This window comes from Echiichthys vipera, assembly GCF_963691815.1.
Source record: "Echiichthys vipera genome assembly, chromosome: 20".
Taxonomy (NCBI): Eukaryota; Metazoa; Chordata; class Actinopteri; order Perciformes; family Trachinidae; genus Echiichthys; species Echiichthys vipera.
In genome coordinates, this window is record NC_139845.1 from 1,655,440 (window position 1) to 1,677,939 (window position 22,500).

The 22,500-nt window shown below is 45.0% G+C and overlaps 2 protein-coding genes across 2 annotated transcripts in view; both read left to right on the plus strand.

The window, feature by feature from the left end:
- The window catches only part of LOC310962960 (tetraspanin-8-like), a 23,207-nt gene extending 15,002 nt beyond the window's left edge, over positions 1 to 8,205 (plus strand). The window contains exons 4-8 of the mRNA XM_083935584.1: positions 1,666 to 1,740; positions 1,835 to 1,930; positions 6,794 to 6,904; positions 7,035 to 7,118; positions 7,203 to 8,205. Coding sequence (XP_083791710.1) covers positions 1,666 to 1,740; positions 1,835 to 1,930; positions 6,794 to 6,904; positions 7,035 to 7,118; positions 7,203 to 7,277 — 441 coding nt within the window. The 3' untranslated portion in view covers positions 7,278 to 8,205. The remainder of the gene's footprint in view (positions 1 to 1,665; positions 1,741 to 1,834; positions 1,931 to 6,793; positions 6,905 to 7,034; positions 7,119 to 7,202) is intronic.
- A 12,014-nt stretch (positions 8,206 to 20,219) lies between these two features.
- The window catches only part of LOC310962549 (uncharacterized protein), a gene marked incomplete at both ends in the record, with an annotated part of 9,589 nt that continues 7,308 nt past the window's right edge, over positions 20,220 to 22,500 (plus strand). The window contains one exon of the mRNA XM_083935054.1: positions 20,220 to 20,279. Coding sequence (XP_083791180.1) covers positions 20,220 to 20,279 — 60 coding nt within the window. The remainder of the gene's footprint in view (positions 20,280 to 22,500) is intronic.

Sequence of the window (22,500 nt, forward strand, 5' to 3'; positions counted from 1 at the left end):
TTATTATTATTTATTATTATTATTATTATTATTATTTATTTTTTATTATTATTATTTATTATTATTATTTAATTTTATTATTATTATTATTTATTATTTTTAATTATTATTATTATTATTTATTATTTTTATTTATTATTATTTATTATTATTATTTTTATTATTTATTTTTATTATTATTATTTATTTTCCATTATTATTATTTATTATTATTTTTTATTATTATTATTTATTATTAGTTATTCTTCTTTTATCTGAATTTAATCTTTTTTCACATTTATTTAAAAACAATATTCAGATTGAAATCATTGAACTCAACAAGTTGATTTAACTGAAAATTCAACAGAATATTATTATTATTATTATTATATTTAAATATTATATTGTGACTTTTTTATGACTTTTTCAACAAAATATGCTTTCAAAGACAGTTTTATGCTCTCCTATCACGGATTTAAGCATTTTTTGGACGTAATATTTTGAATTTCTTTTTAATTATTTGACTTCTTTCGACATTTATTATTGTTTTTTGGGGCTTTTTTAAATTTATTTTTAATTTTGACCTATTGTGACTTATTTTGATGAACTATACTGTGACTTTTTGGGGGCTCGTTATTTGGACACTTTACTTTGACTTTTTTTTACGTTTTTCAACAAATTGTGCCACGACTGTTTTAGAGATGCTTTACTATCACTGATTTAAGCATTTTTTGGAAATGTTATATTTTGAATCTCTTGACTATTTAAAAATACTATACTATGACTTTTTGGGGGCTCATTTTACTTTACTTTGACTTTTCTTGTTTTTTCTTTCAACACATTTTTCCACGACTGCTTTAGAGACGCTTTCCTAAGACTGATATCATTGATTTATGTTTATTTTTTGATTTTTTTTTTTACTTTTTCAAACATTTATGACTTTTTTTTGGCTTATTTTCCTTTTATTTTGACTTATTTCGACTTATTTCGACATACTGTACTATGAATTTTTGGGGGCTCATTTTTTCCACATATATTTTTATACTTTTTAAAACATTTTTTTGACACTACTGTGCCATTTTTTGGGGGCTAATCTTTTGGACATATTATATGTTTACTGTTTTTTAATCTTTTTTTCAACATAATTCGACCTTTTTTGGGGGCTCGTTTTTTTGACAGATTATATTTTGACTTATTTCGACATAGGTACTATACTATGACTTTTTTGGGGTCTCGTTTTACTTTACTTTAACTTTTCTTGTTTTTTCTTTCAACAAATTTTTCCGCGACTTCTTTAGAGACGCTTCCCTAAGACTGATTTCATTGATTTATGTTTATATTTTGACTATTTTGACTTTTTTTTGGGCTTCTTTTTCTTTTATTTTGACCTATTTCGACTGTACTATGACTGTTTTGGGGGCTCGTTTTTTTGGACACACTATTCTGACTTTTTCCAACAAATTCTGCCACAACTGCTTCAGTCACGGTTTCCAATGACGGAGTTTTTGGACACATTTTATTTGGACTTTTCTTTTTTTCTTTTCCGTATGACGTTTGTTGACGTTCCCTCCGTTGACGTCCATCACAGGGTCCTGACATTGATCCTCTTCTTCTTTATAACGTTGTTAAACTTTCTGCTGATGTTTGAATTAACTCTGCTTCCCTTTTCTTCCTCTGTTCCCTTAGTTCTTCGTCTTCCTCCTCCTCATCTTCATCCTCCTGCTGGCGGCCGGCATCCTCGGAGCCGTCGGAGAGAAGAAGGTAAACAGGAAGTGAAGCGGTCGCCTGCGTCTCTCTCTCTCTCTCGTGGTCGTTCGGTGGATCCAACGTTGTTGTTTTACGTGTCTGCGTGCAGGTGAAGGAGTGGGTGAAGGAGCGCATGGAGAAGTTTATGCCGCTGTCGAAACAACCAGAGAACGTGAAGGAAGACTTGGAGAAACTCCAGGCAGAGGTAACACACACACACACACACACACACACACACACACACGTATTATGTTGCTCTCAAAGTTCTCACAAAGATAGAAGTACAAGAACCCCCACTACGCACACCGCAAACACCTTTACACGGCGCAAACACCTTTAAACACCGCAAACACCTTTACACGCCGCAAACACCTTTACACGCCGCAAACACCTTTAAACACCGCAAACACCTTTACACGCCGCAATCACCTTTACACACCGCAAACACCTTTACACGCCGCAAACACCTTTACACACCGCAGACACCTTTACACACCGCAAACACCTTTAAACACCGCAAACACCTTTACACTACACACCGCAAACACCTTTACACGCCGCAAATACCTTTACACACCGCAAACACCTTTACACGCCGCAAACACCTTTACACGCCGCAAACACCTTTACACACAGCAAACACCTTTACACACAGCAAACACCTTTACACAACGCAAACACCTTTACACACCGCAAACACCTTTACACACCGCAAACACCTTTACACACCGTAAACACCTTTACACAACGCAAACACCTTTACACACCGCAAACACCTTTACACGCCGCAAACACCTTTACACACCGCAAACACCTTTACACACAGCAAACACCTTTACACAACGCAAACACCGTTACACACCGCAAACATCTTCACACGCCGCAAACACCTTTACACACCGCAAACACCGCAAACACCTTTACACACCGCAAACACTTCTACACACCGCAAACACCTTTACACGCCGCAAACACCGGTACACGCCGCAAACACCGTTACACACCGCAAACACCTTTACACACCCCAACACCTTTACACGCCGCAAACACCGTTACACACCGTTACACACCGCAAACACCGTTACACACCGCAAACACCGTTACACACCGCAAACACCGTTACACGCCGCAAACACCGTTACGCACCGCAAACACCTTTACGCGCCGCAAACACCTTTACACGCCGCAAACACCTTTACACGCCGCAAACACCTTTACACGCCGCAAACACCTTTACACACCGCGAACACCTTTACACACCGCAAACACCTTTACACACCGCAAACACCTTTACACACCGCGAACACCTTTACACACCGCAAACACCTTTACACACCGCAGACACCTTTAAACACCGCAAACACTTTTACACGCCGCAAACACCTTTACACACCGCAAACACCTTTACACACCGCAAACACCTTCACACACCGCAAACACCTTTACACACCGCAAACACCTTTACACGCCGCAAACACCTTTACACGCCGCAAACACCGGTACACGCCGCAAACACCGTTACACACCGCAGACACCTTTACACACCGCAAACACCTTTACACACCGCAGACACCTTTACACACCGCAAACACTTCTACACACCGCAAACACCTTTACACACCGCAAACACCTTTACACACCGCAAACACCTTTACACAGCGCAAACACCTTTACACACCGTAAACACTTCTACACACCGCAAACACCTTTACACGACGCAAACACCTTTACACACCGCAAACACCTCTACACACCGCAAACACCTTTACACGCCGCAAATACCTTTACACACCGCAAACACCTTTACACACCGCAAACACCTTTACACTCCGCAAACACCTTCACACCCCGCAAACTCCTTTACACACAGCAAACACCTTTACACACCGCAAACACCTTTACACACCGCAAATACCTTTACACGCCGCAAACACCTTTACACACCGCAAACACCTTTACACACCGCAAATACCTTTACACACCGCAAACACCTTTACACGCCGCAAACACCTTTACACACCGCAAATACCTTTACACACCGCAAACACCTTTACACGCCGCAAACACCTTTATACGCCGCAGACACCTTTACACGCCGCAAACACCTTTACACGCCGCAAACACCTTTATAACACCGCAAACACCTTTACACACCGCAAACACCTTTACACACAGCAAACACCTTTACACACCGCAAACACCTTTACACACCGCAAATACCTTTACACACCGCAAACACCTTTACACGCCGCAAACACCTTTACACACCGCAAACACCTTTACACACCGCAAACACCTTTAAACACCGCAAACACCTTTACACACAGCAAACACCTTTACACCCTGCAAACACCTTTACACACCGCAAACACCTTTACACGCCGCAAACACCTTTAGTCACCGCAAACACCTTTACACACCGCAAACACCGCAAACACCTTTACACACCGCAAACACCGCAAACACCTTTACACACCGCAAACACCGCAAACACCTTTACACACCGCAAACACCGCAAACACCTTTACACACCGCAAACACCTTTAAACACCGCAAACACCTTTACACCCTGCAAACACCTTTAAACACCGCAAACACCTTCACACACCGCAAACACCTTTACACACTGCAAACACCTTTACACACCGCAAACACTTCTACACACCGCAAACACCTTTACACACCGCAAACACCTTTACACGCCGTAAACACCTTTAAACACCGCAAACACCTTTACACGCCGCAAACACCTTTACACACCGCAAACACCGCAAACACCTTTACACACCGCAAACACCGCAAACACCTTTACACACCGCAAACACCGCAAACACCTTTACACACCGCAAACACCGCAAACAGCTTTACACATCGCAAACACCTTTACACACCGCAAACACCGCAAACACCTTTACACACCGCAAACACCTTTACACACCGCAAACACCGCAAACACCTTTACACACCGCAAACACCTTTACACACCGCAAACACCGCAAACACCTTTACACACCGCAAACACCGCAAACACCTTTACACACCGCAAACACCTTTAAACACCGCAAACACCTTTACACCCTGCAAACACCTTTAAACACCGCAAACACCTTTACACACCGCAAACACCTTTACACGCCGTAAACACCTTTAAACACCGCAAACACCTTTACACGCCGCAAACACCTTTACACACCGCAAACACCGCAAACACCTTTACACACCGCAAACACCTTTACACACCGCAAACACCGCAAACACCTTTACACATCGCAAACACCTTTACACACCGCAAACACCGCAAACACCTTTACACACCGCAAACACCTTTACACACCGCAAACACCTTTACACACCGCAAACACCGCAAACACCTTTACACACCGCAAACACCGCAAACACCTTTACACACCGCAAACACCTTTAAACACCGCAAACACCTTTACACCCTGCAAACACCTTTAAACACCGCAAACACCTTCACACACCGCAAACACCTTTACACACTGCAAACACTTCTACACACCGCAAACACCTTTACACACCGCAAACACCTTTACACGCCGTAAACACCTTTAAACACCGCAAACACCTTTACACGCCGTAAACACCTTTAAACACCGCAAACACCTTTACACACCGCAAACACCGCAAACACCTTTACACACCGCAAACACCGCAAACACCTTTACACACCGCAAACACCGCAAACACCGCAAACACCTTTACACACCGCAAACACCGCAAACACCTTTACACATCGCAAACACCTTTACACACCGCAAACACCGCAAACACCTTTACACACCGCAAACACCTTTACACACCGCAAACACCGCAAACACCTTTACACACCGCAAACACCGCAAACACCTTTACACACCGCAAACACCTTTAAACACCGCAAACACCTTTACACCCTGCAAACACCTTTAAACACCGCAAACACCTTCACACACCGCAAACACCTTTACACACTGCAAACACCTTTACACACCGCAAACACTTCTACACACCGCAAACACCTTTACACACCGCAAACACCTTTACACGCCGTAAACACCTTTAAACACCGCAAACACCTTTACACGCCGCAAACACCTTTACACACCGCAAACACCGCAAACACCTTTACACACCGCAAACACCGCAAACACCTTTACACACCGCAAACACCGCAAACACCTTTACACACCGCAAACACCGCAAACACCTTTACACATCGCAAACACCTTTACACACCGCAAACACCGCAAACACCTTTACACACCGCAAACACCTTTACACGCTGCAAACACCTTTACACGCTGCAAACACCTTTACACACCGCAAACACCTTTACATACCGCAAACACCTTTACACACCGCAAACACCGCAAACACCTTTACACATCGCAAACACCTTTACACACCGCAAACACCGCAAACACCTTTACACACCGCAAACACCTTTACACACCGCAAACACCGCAAACACCTTTACACACCGCAAACACCTTTAAACACCGCAAACACCTTTACACCCTGCAAACACCTTTAAACACCGCAAACACCTTTACACCCTGCAAACACCTTTAAACACCGCAAACACCTTCACACACCGCAAACACCTTTACACACTGCAAACACCTTTACACACCGCAAACACTTCTACACACCGCAAACACCTTTACACACCGCAAACACCTTTACACGCCGTAAACACCTTTAAACACCGCAAACACCTTTACACGCCGCAAACACCTTTACACACCGCAAACACCGCAAACACCTTTACACACCGCAAACACCGCAAACACCTTTACACACCGCAAACACCTTTACACACCGCAAACACCGCAAACACCTTTACACATCGCAAACACCTTTACACACCGCAAACACCGCAAACACCTTTACACGCTGCAAACACCTTTACACGCTGCAAACACCTTTACACTAGTCCTAGTCTTTTCTTTTTGATGCTTTTAATGTTAAAATATTTCTGCACTTTTAAAGGATTGTTCTGTAAATTTCAACTACAATAAAGAAGATTCACGTTCATCTCCTCTGTTGTTGTTCTTCCTTCCAGCTGCAGTGTTGCGGTCTTGTGAACGGACCGCCAGACTGGGACGTGGTGCCCCCGTCCTGCCGCTGCAACTCCACCGTCGCCGACTGCAGCGTCCACGCCACCTACAACACGGTGAGACCCGGACATTTTGCATCAACCTCCAATTAAATGAATGATCATGATGAGGCATCTGACTAACACACACACACACACACACACACACACACACACACACTCTGGTCTCCCCCTCCTCCTCCTGCAGCCCTGCTCAACCAAAATCATCAGTGTGATGGAGGATCACATGACCATCGTGATTGGGATCGCCTTCGCCATCGCCATCCTGCTGGTGAGCACGCACACACGCAGAAACACGCTCAATATGGCGGCGATAAAAGGGTTAACACGTGAAGCCTTTCCTGTCCCTCTGCAGATCTTCGGGATGGTCTTCTCCATGATTCTCTTCTGCCAGATCGGCAGGAAGGACGCCGGCGCCACCACCGCCTGAGCGCCCCACAAGTGGCCACGCCCCCCTCATTGCAACGCCAATCAGCAGCGCCACAGTGACCCGTGCGACCTCAGCGCCGCTGTAACTCCCCCGTGCTTCTGCGGCGCAGGAACACGCTGATATTTAGGTTGAAATGTTAATAAATTAAGTTAATAAACAAATGTACGGAGGCTCAACGGTGACAAACGTTAAATATATAAATTTCTGCACGTGTGAAACGAACCGATAAGTTAAGGAGAGTAAAAATAAAAGAGTTTTTTAAGAGTTAATAAATAAAACAGATGCATTTCCCCAAATATCAGAGTGTTCCTTCAGCTGGACACAAAACCTGTGGTCATTATTAAGTCTGTGTTCCCGTTTTCACTGTGACTTTAAGGAGAAAATGTAGGAAAATGATGTCAAAAACATAAAAAATGTGTCTTATTTGGGGTTAAATATGTATTAAATCCCGTTATGATGCCAAAAGATGCTTTAATAAATGAAGTTTAGTCTTAAAAATTCCCCTAAATATGTCATTTAATTCAAAATGACGTGTTAAATCTGGAGTTTTTAGCCAAACGTCTTCAAAAAGTTGATTTTTTCTTTGCTCTTCACATGAAAAATGATCAAAATTTACATTATAATGAATTTCTGCATTATTGTTTCTGTTTTATTTGTTTTAAACGTAGGAAAATAATCTTCAGGAAGTCGCCGTCATACACCAAATACCACGTTAATACCCTGGACCTCGTGGTTATTTTGATTATTAATGTTATTAAAGTGTATAAATGGTGAAATGCTCCTTTCTTTGCACTCTGAATCTCGTTGCTGTTGCATTAAAAACTCATATTTTTGGCGCTGTTGAAACATTGTGACGCTGTTTTTGATGTTTTTGTCGTGTTGTTTTGTGAAAGAAGGGAAATAAAAACTCAAATGGATTCAAATGAAACGTCTCAGGAGTCTCTGTTCTGGTCCTGTTCTGGTCCTGTTCTGGTCCTGTTCTGGTCCTGTTCTGGTCCTGTTCTGGTCCTGTTCTGGACCTGTCCCTGTTCTGGCCCTGTTCTGTCCCTGTTCTGGACCTGTTCTGGTCCTGTTCTGCTCCTGTTCTGGCCCTGTTCTGGTCCTGTTCTGTCCCTGTTCTGGACCTGTTCTGGTCCTGTTCTGGTCCCTGTTCTGGTCCTGTTCTGTCCCTGTTCTGGTCCTGTTCTGTCCCTGTTCTGGTCCTGTTCTGGTCCCTGTTCTGGTCCTGTTCTGTCCCTGTTCTGGTCCTGTTCTGTCCCTGTTCTGGTCCTGTTCTGGTCCTGTTCTGTCCCTGTTCTGTCCCTGTTCTGGACCTGTTCTGGCCCTGTTCTGGTCCTGTTCTGTCCCTGTTCTGGACCTGTTCTGGTCCTGTTCTGGTCCTGTTCCACTTGTGTAAACACGATAAACTGCAGAGGAAGTTCGGCGCTCTGCGTCTGCGTCTCTGTGATGAACGGTGAGTGTGTGACGGATCCCAGGGCTCCACTTCCTCCAGACTCTTCTTTTATTACAGGAAGAAAAACTCTCAAGTGTCGCACGTTCAACTTTTCCAGGATCCAGTCCGATCGTGTTTAATGTTAAACATTTAAACGAACCATCTACGCTCAGAGGGGCACAGACTCGTTTGTGTCGTCATGGGAACGCCCGTCACAGCATCAGAAGGGTCAAAGGTCACGAGCAGCAGTCGGGTCCTTCCGTCTACGAACAGACAAACATCGTTTTTTACTTTACTAAGTTTCTCCGACAGCTTTTGTTTCTGTTACTGACCCTAAACCCTAATCCTGAACCCTAAACCCTAACCCCAACCCTAACCCTAACCCTAACCCTAACCCTAATCCAAAACCTTAACCCTATTTTAAATAGGCCATAACTTTTGATAGGAACATCGTAGAGACTCCATCTTGGTACCAATGGAAAGCACGTGGCCATAATTAGGGGGGTAGGCAAAGTCTCAACAAATGAGCACCTAAGGAAAAAAAAATAGGCACAAAATTGTTTAATATCAAAGGGTTCCCGACGTCTGATCTTAACGAAACCAGCACGAGTGAACTCAGCACCCATGAAATAGGGGGGGTAGCCCAAGTTTCAAGTCTCTAAACTAACCCTAACCCCGAAACCCTAACCCTAATCCTAAACCCTAACCCTAACCCTAACCCTAACCCCAACCCTAACCCCAACCCTAACCCTAACCCTAACCCCAACCCCAACCCTAACCCTAATCTCAAACCTTAACCCTATTTTAAATAGGCCATAACTTTTGATAGGAACGTCGTAGAGACTCCATCTTGGTACCGATGGAAAGCGCGTGGCCATAAATAGGGGGGTAGGCAAAGTTTCAACAAATGAGCACCTAAGGAAAAAAAAATAGGCACACAATTGTTTAAGATCAAAGGGTTCCCGACGTCCGATCGCAACGAAACCAGCACGAGTGAACTCAGCACCCATGAAATAGGGGGGGTAGCCCAAGTTTCAAGTCTCTAAACTAACCCTAACCCCAAAACCCCAACCCTAACCCTAATCCTAACCCCAACCCTAACCCCAACCCTAACCCTAACCCTAACCCCAACCCTAACCCCAACCCCAACCCTAACCCCAACCCTAACCCTAACCCTAACCCCAACCCTAACCCTAATCCTAAACCCTAACCCCAACCCTAACCCTAATCTCAAACCTTAACCCTATTTTAAATAGGCCATAACTTTTGATAGGAACGTCGTAGAGACTCCATCTTGGTACCGATGGAAAGCGCGTGGCCATAATTAGGGGGGTAGGCGAAGTCTCAACGAATGAGCACCGAAGGAAAAAAAAATAGGCACACAATTGTTTAAGATCAAAGGGTTCCCGATGTCCGATCGCAACGAAACTAACACGAGTGTACTCAGCACCCATGAAATAGGGGGGGTAGCCCAAGTGTCAAGTCTCTAAATTAACCCTAACCCCAAAACCCCAACCCCAACCCTAACCCTAACCCCAACCCTAACCCTAACCCTAACCCCAACCCTAACCCCAACCCTAACCCTAATCCTAAACCCTAACCCCAAAACCCCAACCCTAACCCTAACCCCAACCCCAACCCCAACCCTAACCCTATCCCAAACCCTAACCCCAACCCTAACCCTAACCCTAACCCCAACCCTAACCCTAATCCTAACCCTAACTCCAACCTTAACCCTAACCCTATCCCCAACCCTAACCCCAACCCTAACCCTAACCCCAACCCTAACCCTAACCCCAACCCTAACCCTAACCCCAACCCTAACCCCAACCCCAACCCTAACCCCAACCCTAACCCTAACCCCAACCCTAACCCTAACCCTAATCCTAAACCCTAACCCCAACCCCAACCCTAACCCCAACCCTAACCCTAACCCTAATCTCAAACCTTAACCCTATTTTAAATAGGCCATAACTTTTGATAGGAACGTCGTAGAGACTCCATCTTGGTACCGATGGAAAGCGCGTGGCCATAAATAGGGGGGTAGGCAAAGTCTCAACAAATGAGCACCTAAGGAAAAAAAATAGGCACACAATTGTTTAAGATCAACGGGTTCCCGAGGTCCGATCGCAACAAAACTAACACGAGTGAACTCAGCACCCATGAAATAGGGGGGGTAGCCCAAGTGTCAAGTCTCTAAATTAACCCTAACCCCAAAAACCCAACCCTAACCCCAACCCCAACCCTAACCCCAACCCTAACCCTAACCCTAACCCCAACCCTAACCCCAACCCTAACCCTAACCCTAACCCCAACCCTAACCCTAACCCCAACCCCAACCCTAACCCCAACCCCAACCCTAACCCTAACCCTAACCCCAACCCTAACCCCAACCCCAACCCTAACCCTAATCCTATACCCTAACCCTAACCCCAACCCTAACCCCAACCCTAACCCCAACCCTAACCCCAACCCCAACCCTAACCCCAACCCTAACCCTAACCATAACCCTAACCCTAACCCCAACCCTAACCCTAACCCTAATCCTAAACCCTAACCCCAACCCCAACCCCAACCCTAACCCTAACCCTAATCTCAAACCTTAACCCTATTTTAAATAGGCCATAACTTTTGATAGGAACGTCGTAGAGACTCCATCTTGGTACCGATGGAAAGCGCGTGGCCATAAATAGGGGGGTAGGCAAAGTCTCAACAAATGAGCACCTAAGGAAAAAAAATAGGCACACAATTGTTTAAGATCAACGGGTTCCCGAGGTCCGATCGCAACGAAACTAACACGAGTGAACTCAGCACCCATGAAATAGGGGGGGTAGCCCAAGTGTCAAGTCTCTAAATTAACCCTAACCCCAAAAACCCAACCCTAACCCCAACCCCAACCCTAACCCCAACCCTAACCCTAACCCTAACCCCAACCCTAACCCCAACCCTAACCCTAACCCCAACCCTAACCCTAACCCCAACCCCAACCCTAACCCCAACCCTAACCCTAACCCTAACCCCAACCCTAACCCCAACCCCAACCCTAACCCTAATCCTATACCCTAACCCTAACCCCAACCCTAACCCCAACCCTAACCCCAACCCTAACCCCAACCCCAACCCTAACCCTAACCCTAACCCCAACCCTAACCCCAACCCTAACCCTAACCCTAATCTCAACCCTAACCCCAACCCTAACCCTAATCTCAAACCTTAACCCTATTTTAAATAGGCCATAACTTTTGATAGGAACGTCGTAGAGACTCCATCTTGGTACCGATGGAAAGCGCGTGGCCATAATTAGGGGGGTAGGCGAAGTCTCAACAAATGAGCACCTAAGGAAAAAAAAATAGGCACAAAATTGTTTAATATCAAAGGGTTCCCGATGTCCGATCGCAACGAAACCACCACGAGTGCACTCAGCACCCACGAAATAGGGGGGGTAGCCCAAGTTTGAAGTCTCTAAACTAACCCTATTCCCAAAACCCCAACCCTAACCCTAACACCAACCCTAACCCTAACCCTAACCCTAACCCCAACCCTAACCCCAACCCTAACCCTAACCCCAACCCTAACCCTAACCCTAACCCCAACCCTAACCCTAACCCTAACCCCAACCCTAACCCCAACCCTAACCCTAACCCCAACCCTAAACCCAACCCTAACCCCAACCCTAACCCTAACCCCAACCCTAACCATAACCCTAACCCCAACCCTAACCCTAACCCCAACCCTAACCCCAACCCTAAACCCAACCCTAACCCCAACCCTAACCCTAACCCTAAACCCTAACCCCAACCCTAACCCCAACCCTAACCCTAACCCCAGCCCCAACCCTAACCCCAACCCTAACCCTAACCCCAACCCTAACCCTAACCCTAATCCTAAACCCTAACCCCAACCCTAACCCCAACCCTAACCCTAACCCCAACCCTAACCCTAATCCTAAACCCTAACCCCAACCCTAACCCCAACCCTAACCCTAACCCTAACCCTAATCCTAAACCCTAACCCCAACCCCAACCCTAACCCCAACCCTAACCCTAACCCTAATCTCAAACCTTAACCCTATTTTAAATAGGCAATAACTTTTGATAGGAACGTCGTAGAGACTCCATCTTGGTACCGATGGAAAGCGCGTGGCCATAAATAGGGGGGTAGGCAAAGTCTCAACAAATGAGCACCTAAGGGAAAAAAGATAGGCACACAATTGTTTAAGATCAACGGGTTCCCGAGGTCCGATCGCAACGAAACTAACACGAGTGAACTCAGCACCCATGAAATAGGGGGGGTAGCCCAAGTGTCAAGTCTCTAAATTAACCCTAACCCCAAAAACCCAACCCTAACCCCAACCCTAACCCTAACCCCAACCCCAACCCTAACCCCAACCCCAGCCCTAACCCCAACCCTAACCCCAACCCCAACCCTAACCCCAACCCCAACCCTAACCCTAACCCTAACCCCAACCCTAACCCCAACCCTAACCCTAATCCTATACCCTAACCCTAACCCCAACCCTAACCCCAACCCTAACCCCAACCCTAACCCCAACCCCAACCCTAACCCTAACCCTAACCCCAACCCTAACCCCAACCCTAACCCCAACCCTAACCCTAACACCAGCCCTAACCCTAACCCTAACCCTAACCCCAACCCTAACCCCAACCCTAACCCTAACCCTAACCCCAACCCTAACCCTAACCCCAACCCTAACCCTAACCCCAACCCTAACCCTAACCCTAGCCCCAACCCTAACCCTAACCCCAACCCCAACCCCAACCCTAACCCCAACCCCAACCCTAACCCTAAACCCAACCCTAACCCCAACCCTAACCCTAACCCCAACCCTAACCATAACCCTAACCCTAACCCCAACCCTAACCCTAACCCTAACCCCAACCCTAACCCCAACCCTAACCCTAACCCCAACCCTAACCCTAACCCTAACCCCAACCCTAACCCCAACCCCAACCCTAACCCCAACCCTAACCCCAAGCCTAACCCTATTCCCAAAACCCCAACCCTAACCCTAACCCTAACACCAGCCCTAACCCTAACCCCAACCCCAACCCTAACCCCTACCCCAACCCCAACCCTAACCCTAACCCTAACCCCAACCCTAACCCTAACCCCAACCCTAACCCTAAACCCCAACCCTAACCCCAACCCCAACCCCAACCCTAACCCTAACCCTAACCCCAACCCTAACCCCAACCTTAACCCCAACCCTAACCCTAATCCTATACCCTACACCTAACCCCAACCCTAACCCTAACCCTAACCCCAACCCAAACCCTAACCCCAACCCTAACCCTAACCCTAATCTCAAACCTTAACCCCATTTTAAATAGGCCATAACTTTTGATAGGAACGTCGTAGAGACTCCATCTTGGTACCGATGGAAAGCGCGTGGCCATAATTAGGGGGGTAGGCGAAGTCTAAACAGATGAGGACCAAAGGAAAAAAAAATAGGCACAAAATTGTTTAATATCAAAGGGTTCCCGATGTCCGATCGCAACGAAACCACCACGAGTGAACTCAGCACCCACGAAATCGGGGGGTAGCCCAAGTTTCAAGTCTCTAAACTAACCCTATTCCCAAAACCCTAACCCTAACCCTAACCCTAACCCTAACCCCAACCCTAACACCAGCCCTAACCCTAACCCCAACCTTAACCCCAACCCTAACCCTAACCCCAACCCTAACCCCAACCCTAACCCCAACCCTAACCCTAACCCTAATCTCAAACCTTAACCCCATTTTAAATAGGCATTAACTTTTGATAGGAACGTCGTAGAGACTCCATCTGGGTACCGATGGAAAGCGCATGGCCATAATTAGGGGGGTAGGCGAAGTCTCAACGAATGAGGACCTAAGGAAAAAAAATAGGCACACAATTGTTTAAGATCAAAGGGTTCCCGATGTCCGATCGCAACGAAACTAACACGAGTGAACTCAGCACCCACGAAATAGGGGGGGTAGCCCAAGTTTCAAGTCTCTAAACTAACCCTAACCCTAACCCTGACCCTAAGCCCAACCCTAACCCTAACCCCAACCCTAACCTTAACCCTAACCCTAACCCCAACCCTAACCCCAACCCTTACCCCAACCCTGACCCTAACCCTAACCTTAACCCTAACCCCAACCCCAACCCTAACCCTAATCTCAACCCTAACCCCAACCCTAACCCTAACCTTAACCCCAACCCTAACCCCAACCCTAACCCTAACCCTAATCCTAAACCCTAACCCTAGCCCCAACCCCAACCCTAACCCCAACCCTAACCCTAACCCCAACCCTAACCCTAACCCCAACCCCAACCCTAACCCCAACCCTAACCCCAACCCTAACCCTAACCCTAACCCCAACCCTAACCCTAATCCTAAACCCTAACCCTAGCCCCAACCCCAACCCTAACCCTAACCCTAATCTCAAACCTTAACCCCATTTTAAATAGGCCATAACTTTTGATAGGAACGTCGTAGAGACTCCATCTTGGTACCAATGGAAAGCGCAGGGCCATAAATAGGGGGGTAGGCGAAGTCTCAACGAATGAAGACCTAAGGAAAAAAAAATAGGCACACAATTGTTTAAGATCAAAGGGTTCCCGATGTCCGATCGCAACGAAACTAACACGAGTGAACTCAGCACTCATGAAATAGGGGGGGTAGCCCAAGTTTCAAGTCTCTAAACTAACCCTATTCCCAAAACCCCAACCCTAACCCCAACCCCAACCCCAACCCCAACCCCAACCCTAACCCTAACCCTAACACACACACACACACACACACACACACACACACACACACACACACACACACACACACACACACACACACACACACACACACACACACACACACACACACACACACACACACACACACACACACACACACACACACACACACACACACAGAAGAAGAACGTAGATGGATGGAAATGTTCCATGAGCAGCTGAAGTGTCGTCATTGTTTATCTTTATTATCACTATGTAAGGGTATGATGGACACACACACACACACACACACACACACACACACACACACACACACACACACACACACACACACACACACACACACACACACACACACACACACACACACACACACACACACACACACAGGTTATTTTTAGACTAAAGTCAACACAGCGGTCACTTTAATGACTGAATTCCTTTCTGTTTTATTTTTTATCTCTGATGAAACGAAGCTTCACTCGTTAATATGAAATATAAATGTACATGAGAATTATTCAGACATGCAATTAAAAATATAAATAACAGTAAATCTAAATACATAAATAACTATATATATATTTAAATAAAGCAGTGTTTGGTTATCGTTGCTACACGTGGATTAAAAACATTAATAAACAACATTTAGGTTAAAAAATAAGCTTTTATCAAGATTTTATAGATTATTAGGAATTCATAAAAATAACACTAATGTAGCAATAAATCTAAATACATAAATAACTATTTATATATGTAAATATTGAAGTGTTTAAGTTGCTACACGTGGATGAAAAACATTAATAAAGAATTTAGGTTAAAAAAAAAGAATTAAAATATAAATTTGTAAAGAGAAAAAGAACAAATGAAAACGTGGAAACGTGAAGAAAAATAAAATATATAATAATAATTAGATATTTTTTCATTTATTTTAATATTTTTGTTTGTCTCTATATGTCTATAAATATATTTGTATAAAGTTATTAATTGCACATTAATTCCTCTTTTATTTTCTGTATTTTTATAAATATAAATATATTTTCAAAAGATTTGTTTTATGTTTTTATTTATTATTTATGTATTTCACTGTTCCAGATTTACAGACTTATTCATGTATTTTTAATATTAAATTATTCATTTTACATTTCTCTCTTTTTCCCTTTATTGTGTTTTTATTTTTTCACATTTCCACAAAATTGTTTTTATTTAAATAAATGTTTAGATTTTTTAAGGACAAAACTAAACTTTCTACACTTTTTTTTATATTAAATGTTTAATTGTTTTCTCTTTATTTGATTGTTGAATGAATGAATATTTTTATTATATTTTTATTATTTTTTACTAAAGAAACGAATTTTTGTCTTTGACTCTGCTGCTGAAAACAAAATGGCCGCCATGTTGTTTATTAAAACGACTGTTTCCATAAAATGTTCTGATGTTAAATATATTCTTCTTCTTCTTCCTCCTCTCTCATTTCCTTTCCTTGTTTTCTTGTTTCTTCTCCTTGTTTCCTCCTTTTGTGTCCTTATCTCCTCTCCTCTTCTCTCCTTGTTTCCTCTCCCTGTTTCCTCCTCTTCTCTCCTTGTTTCCTCTCCTTGTTTCCTCTCCTTGTTTCCTCCTCTTCTCTCCTTGTTTCCTCCTCTTCTCTCCCTGTTTCCTCCTCTTCTCTCCTTGTTTCCTCCTCTTCTCTCCCTGTTTCCTCCTCTTCTCTCCTTGTTTCCTCCTCTTCTCTCCCTGTTTCCTCCTCTTCTCTCCTTGTTTCCTCTCCTTGTTTCCTCTCCTTGTTTCCTCTCCTTGTTTCCTCTCCTTGTTTCCTCCTCTTCTCTCCTTGTTTCCTCCTCTTCTCTCCTCGTTTCCTCCTCTTCTCTCCTCGTTTCCTCCTCTTCTCTCCTTGTTTCCTCCTCTTCTCTCCTTGTCTCCTCTCCTTGTTTCCTTCCCTTCTCCTTGTCTCATCTCCTTGTATACTCTCCTTGTTTCCTCCTCTTCTGTCCTTGTTTCCTGTCCTTGTTTCCTCCTCTTCTCTCCTTGTTTCCTCTCCTTGTTTCCTCCTCTTCTCTCCTTGTTTCCTCTCCTTGTTTCCTACTCTTCTCTCCTTGTCTCCTCTCCTTGTCTCCTCTCCTCTCCTTGTCTCCTCTCCTTGTCTCCTCTCCTCGTCTCCTCTCCTCGTCTCCTCTCCTTGTCTCCTCTCCTTGTCTCCTCTCCTTGTTTCCTCTCCTTGTTTCCTCTCCTTGTTTCCTCTCCTTGTTTCCTCCTCTTCTCTCCTTGTTTCCTCCTCTTCTCTCCTTGTTTCCTCCTCTTCTCTCCTCGTTTCCTCCTCTTCTCTCCTTGTTTCCTCCTCTTCTCTCCTTGTCTCCTCTCCTTGTTTCCTTCCCTTCTCCTTGTCTCATCTCCTTGTATACTCTCCTTGTTTCCTCCTCTTCTGTCCTTGTTTCCTCTCCTTGTTTCCTCCTCTTCTCTCCTTGTTTCCTCTCCTTGTTTCCTCCTCTTCTCTCCTTGTTTCCTCTCCTTGTTTCCTACTCTTCTCTCCTTGTCTCCTCTCCTTGTCTCCTCTCCTCTCCTTGTCTCCTCTCCTTGTCTCCTCTCCTCGTCTCCTCTCCTCGTCTCCTCTCCTTGTCTCCTCTCCTTGTCTCCTCTCCTTGTTTCTTCTCCTTGTTTCCTCTCCTTGTTTCCTCTCCTTGTTTCCTCCTCTTCTCTCCTTGTTTCCTCCTCTTCTCTCCTTGTTTCCTCCTCTTCTCTCCTCGTTTCCTCCTCTTCTCTCCTCGTTTCCTCCTCTTCTCTCCTTGTTTCCTCCTCTTCTCTCCTTGTCTCCTCTCCTTGTTTCCTTCCCTTCTCCTTGTCTCATCTCCTTGTATACTCTCCTTGTTTCCTCCTCTTCTGTCCTTGTTTCCTCTCCTTGTTTCCTCCTCTTCTCTCCTTGTTTCCTCTCCTTGTTTCCTCCTCTTCTCTCCTTGTTTCCTCTCCTTGTTTCCTACTCTTCTCTCCTTGTCTCCTCTCCTTGTCTCCTCTCCTCTCCTTGTCTCCTCTCCTTGTCTCCTCTCCTCGTCTCCTCGTCTCCTCTCCTTGTCTCCTCTCCTTGTCTCCTTTCCTTGTCTCCTCTCCTCCTTGTCTCCTCTCCTCTCTTCTCCTCTCCTTGTCTCCTCTCCTTGTCTCCTCCCCTTGTCTCCTCTCCTCTCCTTTGCTCCTCTCCTTCTTGTCTCCTCTCCTTGTCTCCTCTCCTTGTCTCCTCTCCTTCTTGTCTCCTCTCCTTGTCTCCTCTTCTTCTTGTCTCTTCTCCTTGTCTCCTCTCCTTGTCTCCTCTCCTTCTTGTCTCTTCTCCTTGTCTCCTCTCCTTATCTCCTCTCCTTGTTTCCTCCTCCTCACCTTGTCTCCTCCTCTCTTCTCCTTGTTTCCTTGTCTCCTCTCTCCTCTCTTCTCCTTATTTCCTCCTGCCTTCTCCTTGTTTCCTTTTCTAATCTCCTTGTCTCCTCTCCTCCTTGTCTCCTCTCCTCTCTTCTCCTCTCCTTGTCTCCTCTCCTTGTCTCCTCCCCTTGTCTCCTCTCCTCTCCTTGTCTCCTCTCCTTGTCTCCTCTCCTTGTCTCCTCTCCTCGTCTCCTCTCCTCGTCTCGTCTCCTTCTTGTCTCCTCTCCTTGTCTCCTCTCCTTGTCTCCTCTCCTCGTCTCCTCTCCTCGTCTCCTCTCCTTCTTGTCTCTTCTCCTTGTCTCCTCTCCTTGTCTCCTCTCCTTCTTGTCTCTTCTCCTTGTCTCCTCTCCTTATCTCCTCTCCTTGTTTCCTCCTCCTCACCTTGTCTCCTCCTCTCTTCTCCTTGTTTCCTTGTCTCCTCTCTCCTCTCTTCTCCTTATTTCCTCCTGCCTTCTCCTTGTTTCCTTTTCTAATCTCCTTGTCTCCTCTCCTCCTTGTCTCCCCTCTCCTCTCTTCTCCTCTCCTTGTCTCCTCTCCTTGTCTCCTCCCCTTGTCTCCTCTCCTCTCCTTGTCTCCTCTCCTTGTCTCCTCTCCTTGTCTCCTCTCCTCGTCTCCTCTCCTCGTCTCCTCTCCTTCTTGTCTCCTCTCCTTGTCTCCTCTCCTTGTCTCCTCTCCTCGTCTCCTCTCCTCGTCTCCTCTCCTTCTTGTCTCTTCTCCTTGTCTCCTCTCCTTGTCTCCTCTCCTTCTTGTCTCTTCTCCTTGTCTCCTCTCCTTATCTCCTCTCCTTGTTTCCTCCTCCTCACCTTGTCTCCTCCTCTCTTCTCCTTGTTTCCTTGTCTCCTCTCTCCTCTCTTCTCCTTATTTCCTCCTGCCTTCTCCTTGTTTCCTTTTCTAATCTCCTTGTCTCCTCTCCTCCTTGTCTCCTCTCCTCTCTTCTCCTCTCCTTGTCTCCTCTCCTTGTCTCCTCCCCTTGTCTCCTCTCCTCTCCTTGTCTCCTCTCCTTGTCTCCTCTCCTTGTCTCCTCTCCTCGTCTCCTCTCCTCGTCTCCTCTCCTTCTTGTCTCCTCTCCTTGTCTCCTCTCCTTGTCTCTTCTCCTCTCCAAACTTGGTCATGTTCTTCGTTCTGCAGCTAAACACTGCTGAGCTTTAAACAACATCCATCACACACACACACACACACACACACACACACACACACACACACACACACACACACACACACACACACACACACACACACACACACACACACACACACACACACACACACACACACACACACACACACACACACACACACACACATACACACACACACACACGGCTCTGGTCGTCAGTCTGGTTCTATTTTAGCTCGGCGCTCACACACGGCGGTCATGGCTCGCTGCAGGAGCTACTTACGAGGACTCGCCATCTGTGTTACCGTGCTGCTACTGGTAAGCTAATTGCTAACAGCTAGCTGCTAATTGCTAACAGCTAGCTGCTAATTGCTAAGCGCCTGTGTGTGTGTGTGTGTGATGACAGATGTGATGATGACGAGCAGCTGTGCTCTTCCTCAGGGGCTGAACTTTGACCTCATAGTGTAAAAAAAGGAACATTTCTCTGTTTAAAAACACTTTTATCGTCTTGAACTTTCTCTCGTGATGATTTAAAGTTTCATATAAAAGTGAAAGCTGTTTGGAAAAGTAGCGTCTGTTACGCTGGAGGCAGAACAAATATAGAATAAAGGTCAATTTAATGTGATTTAACCTTTAAATATCAGTTTCTGATGCATTTGAACGTGAGATTTTACATCATGTCGATGTGAAATTTACATTTTTGCTTTAAACCTTAAAGACTTCTTCTCCATTTTGGCTTAAATATTTAATATGAAGCATAAATACACTTTATAAATGTTTTATTAATGCTTCTAATGATCAGTCAACTGTATTTATTATTATATAAATAAATTCTCATATGTTTCTGATCGATCTGTCTGTTGTTTTCAGTGCGTTTGTTATTTTAAACAGTGACTTTTACACGTTTATTAATGCGCCACGTTCAGAAAACTCGTATTTAAAACAAGATGCATATCACAAACTACTTCTTCTTGTTTCCTTTCCTTGTTTCTTCCTCTTCTCTCCTTGTTTCCTCCTCTTCTCCTTGTTTCCTCCTCTTCTCTCCTTGTTTCCTCTCCTTGTCTCCTCTTCTTCTCTCCTTGTTTACTCCTCTTCTCTCCTTGTTTCCTCCTCTTCTCTCCTTGTTTCCTCCCCTTCTCTCCTTGTTTCCTCTCCTTGTTTCCTCCTCTTCTCTCCTTGTTTCCTCCTCTTCTATCCTTGTTTCCTCTCCTTGTTTCCTCCCCTTCTCTCCTTGTTTCCTCCTCTTCTCTCCTTGTTTCCTCCTCTTCTCTCCTTGTTTCCTCTCCTTGTTTCCTCCCCTTCTCTCCTTGTTTCCTCCTCTTCTATCCTTGTTTCCTCTCCTTGTTTCCTCCTCTTCTATCCTTGTTTCCTCTCCTTGTTTCCTCCTCTTCTCTCCTTGTTTCCTCCTCTTCTATCCTTGTTTCCTCTCCTTGTTTCCTCCCCTTCTCTCCTTGTTTCCTCCCCTTCTCTCCTTGTTTCCTCCTCTTCTCTCCTTGTTTCCTCCTCTTCTCTCCTTGTTTCCTCTCCTTGTTTCCTCCTCTTCTCTCCTTGTTTCCTCTCCTTGTTTCCTCCTCTTCTCTCCTTGTTTCCTCCTCTTCTCTCCTTGTTTCCTCTCCTTGTTTCCTCCCCTTCTCTCCTTGTTTGCTTCTCTCTTTTTATTTTTTTGAAAGTAACGTGATTAAACGTCTCTAGCGTTCAGTTAAAGTGTGAAACCGAACAAATCCACTGTGATTTTAAAGTTTAATTCCTGCGTAAAATCATCCCAGCGTCTTTTTCTGCATTTACATTCATCAAATAAACCATGGAGACATTTTTTTTTGTGTAACAACTATTAACGGAGAACAGCCAGACGTGGCTAACAGTGATTAGCTCGGGGCAGCACGGTGAAGGCATTCAAAGGTCTTTTTTAACCACTAATGCTACTGAAAATAACAGCAAACCTCTGCAGCAGCATGAGAAGAGTCCCTACACACACAACACAGCATCATCAGCGTAGTTAGTGAAGCCAGAGTTTATTAAAAGAGTGTTTTAAAGACTTACCTACTGGCCCCTGTACCAGCTCCTCTCATAGTAAAGTCCATTACAGTCGAAGGAGCCCATTGGTGCTTTGTTGTGTGTGTAGGGACTCTTCTCATGCTGCTGCAGAGGTTTGCTGTGATTTTCAGCAGCATTAGTGGTTAAAAAAGCACAAAAAGTTGCAAAACCACCACAAAAAGATAAAAAAAACACCACAAAAAGACTCAAAACCACCACAAAAAGATACAAAACTACCACAAAAAGATACAAAACTAACACAAAAAGATACAAAACCACCACAAAAAGATGCAAAACCACCACATAAAGATACAAAACCACCACAAAAAGATGCAAAACCACCACAAAAAGATACAAAACCACCACAAAAAGATACAAAACCACCACAAAAAGACTCGAACCCACCAACAGGTTCACTCTCTACGCTGATGACGCTTTGTTGTGTGTGTAGGGACTCTTCTCATGCTGCTGCAGAGGTTTGCTGTTATTTTCAGCAGCATTAGTG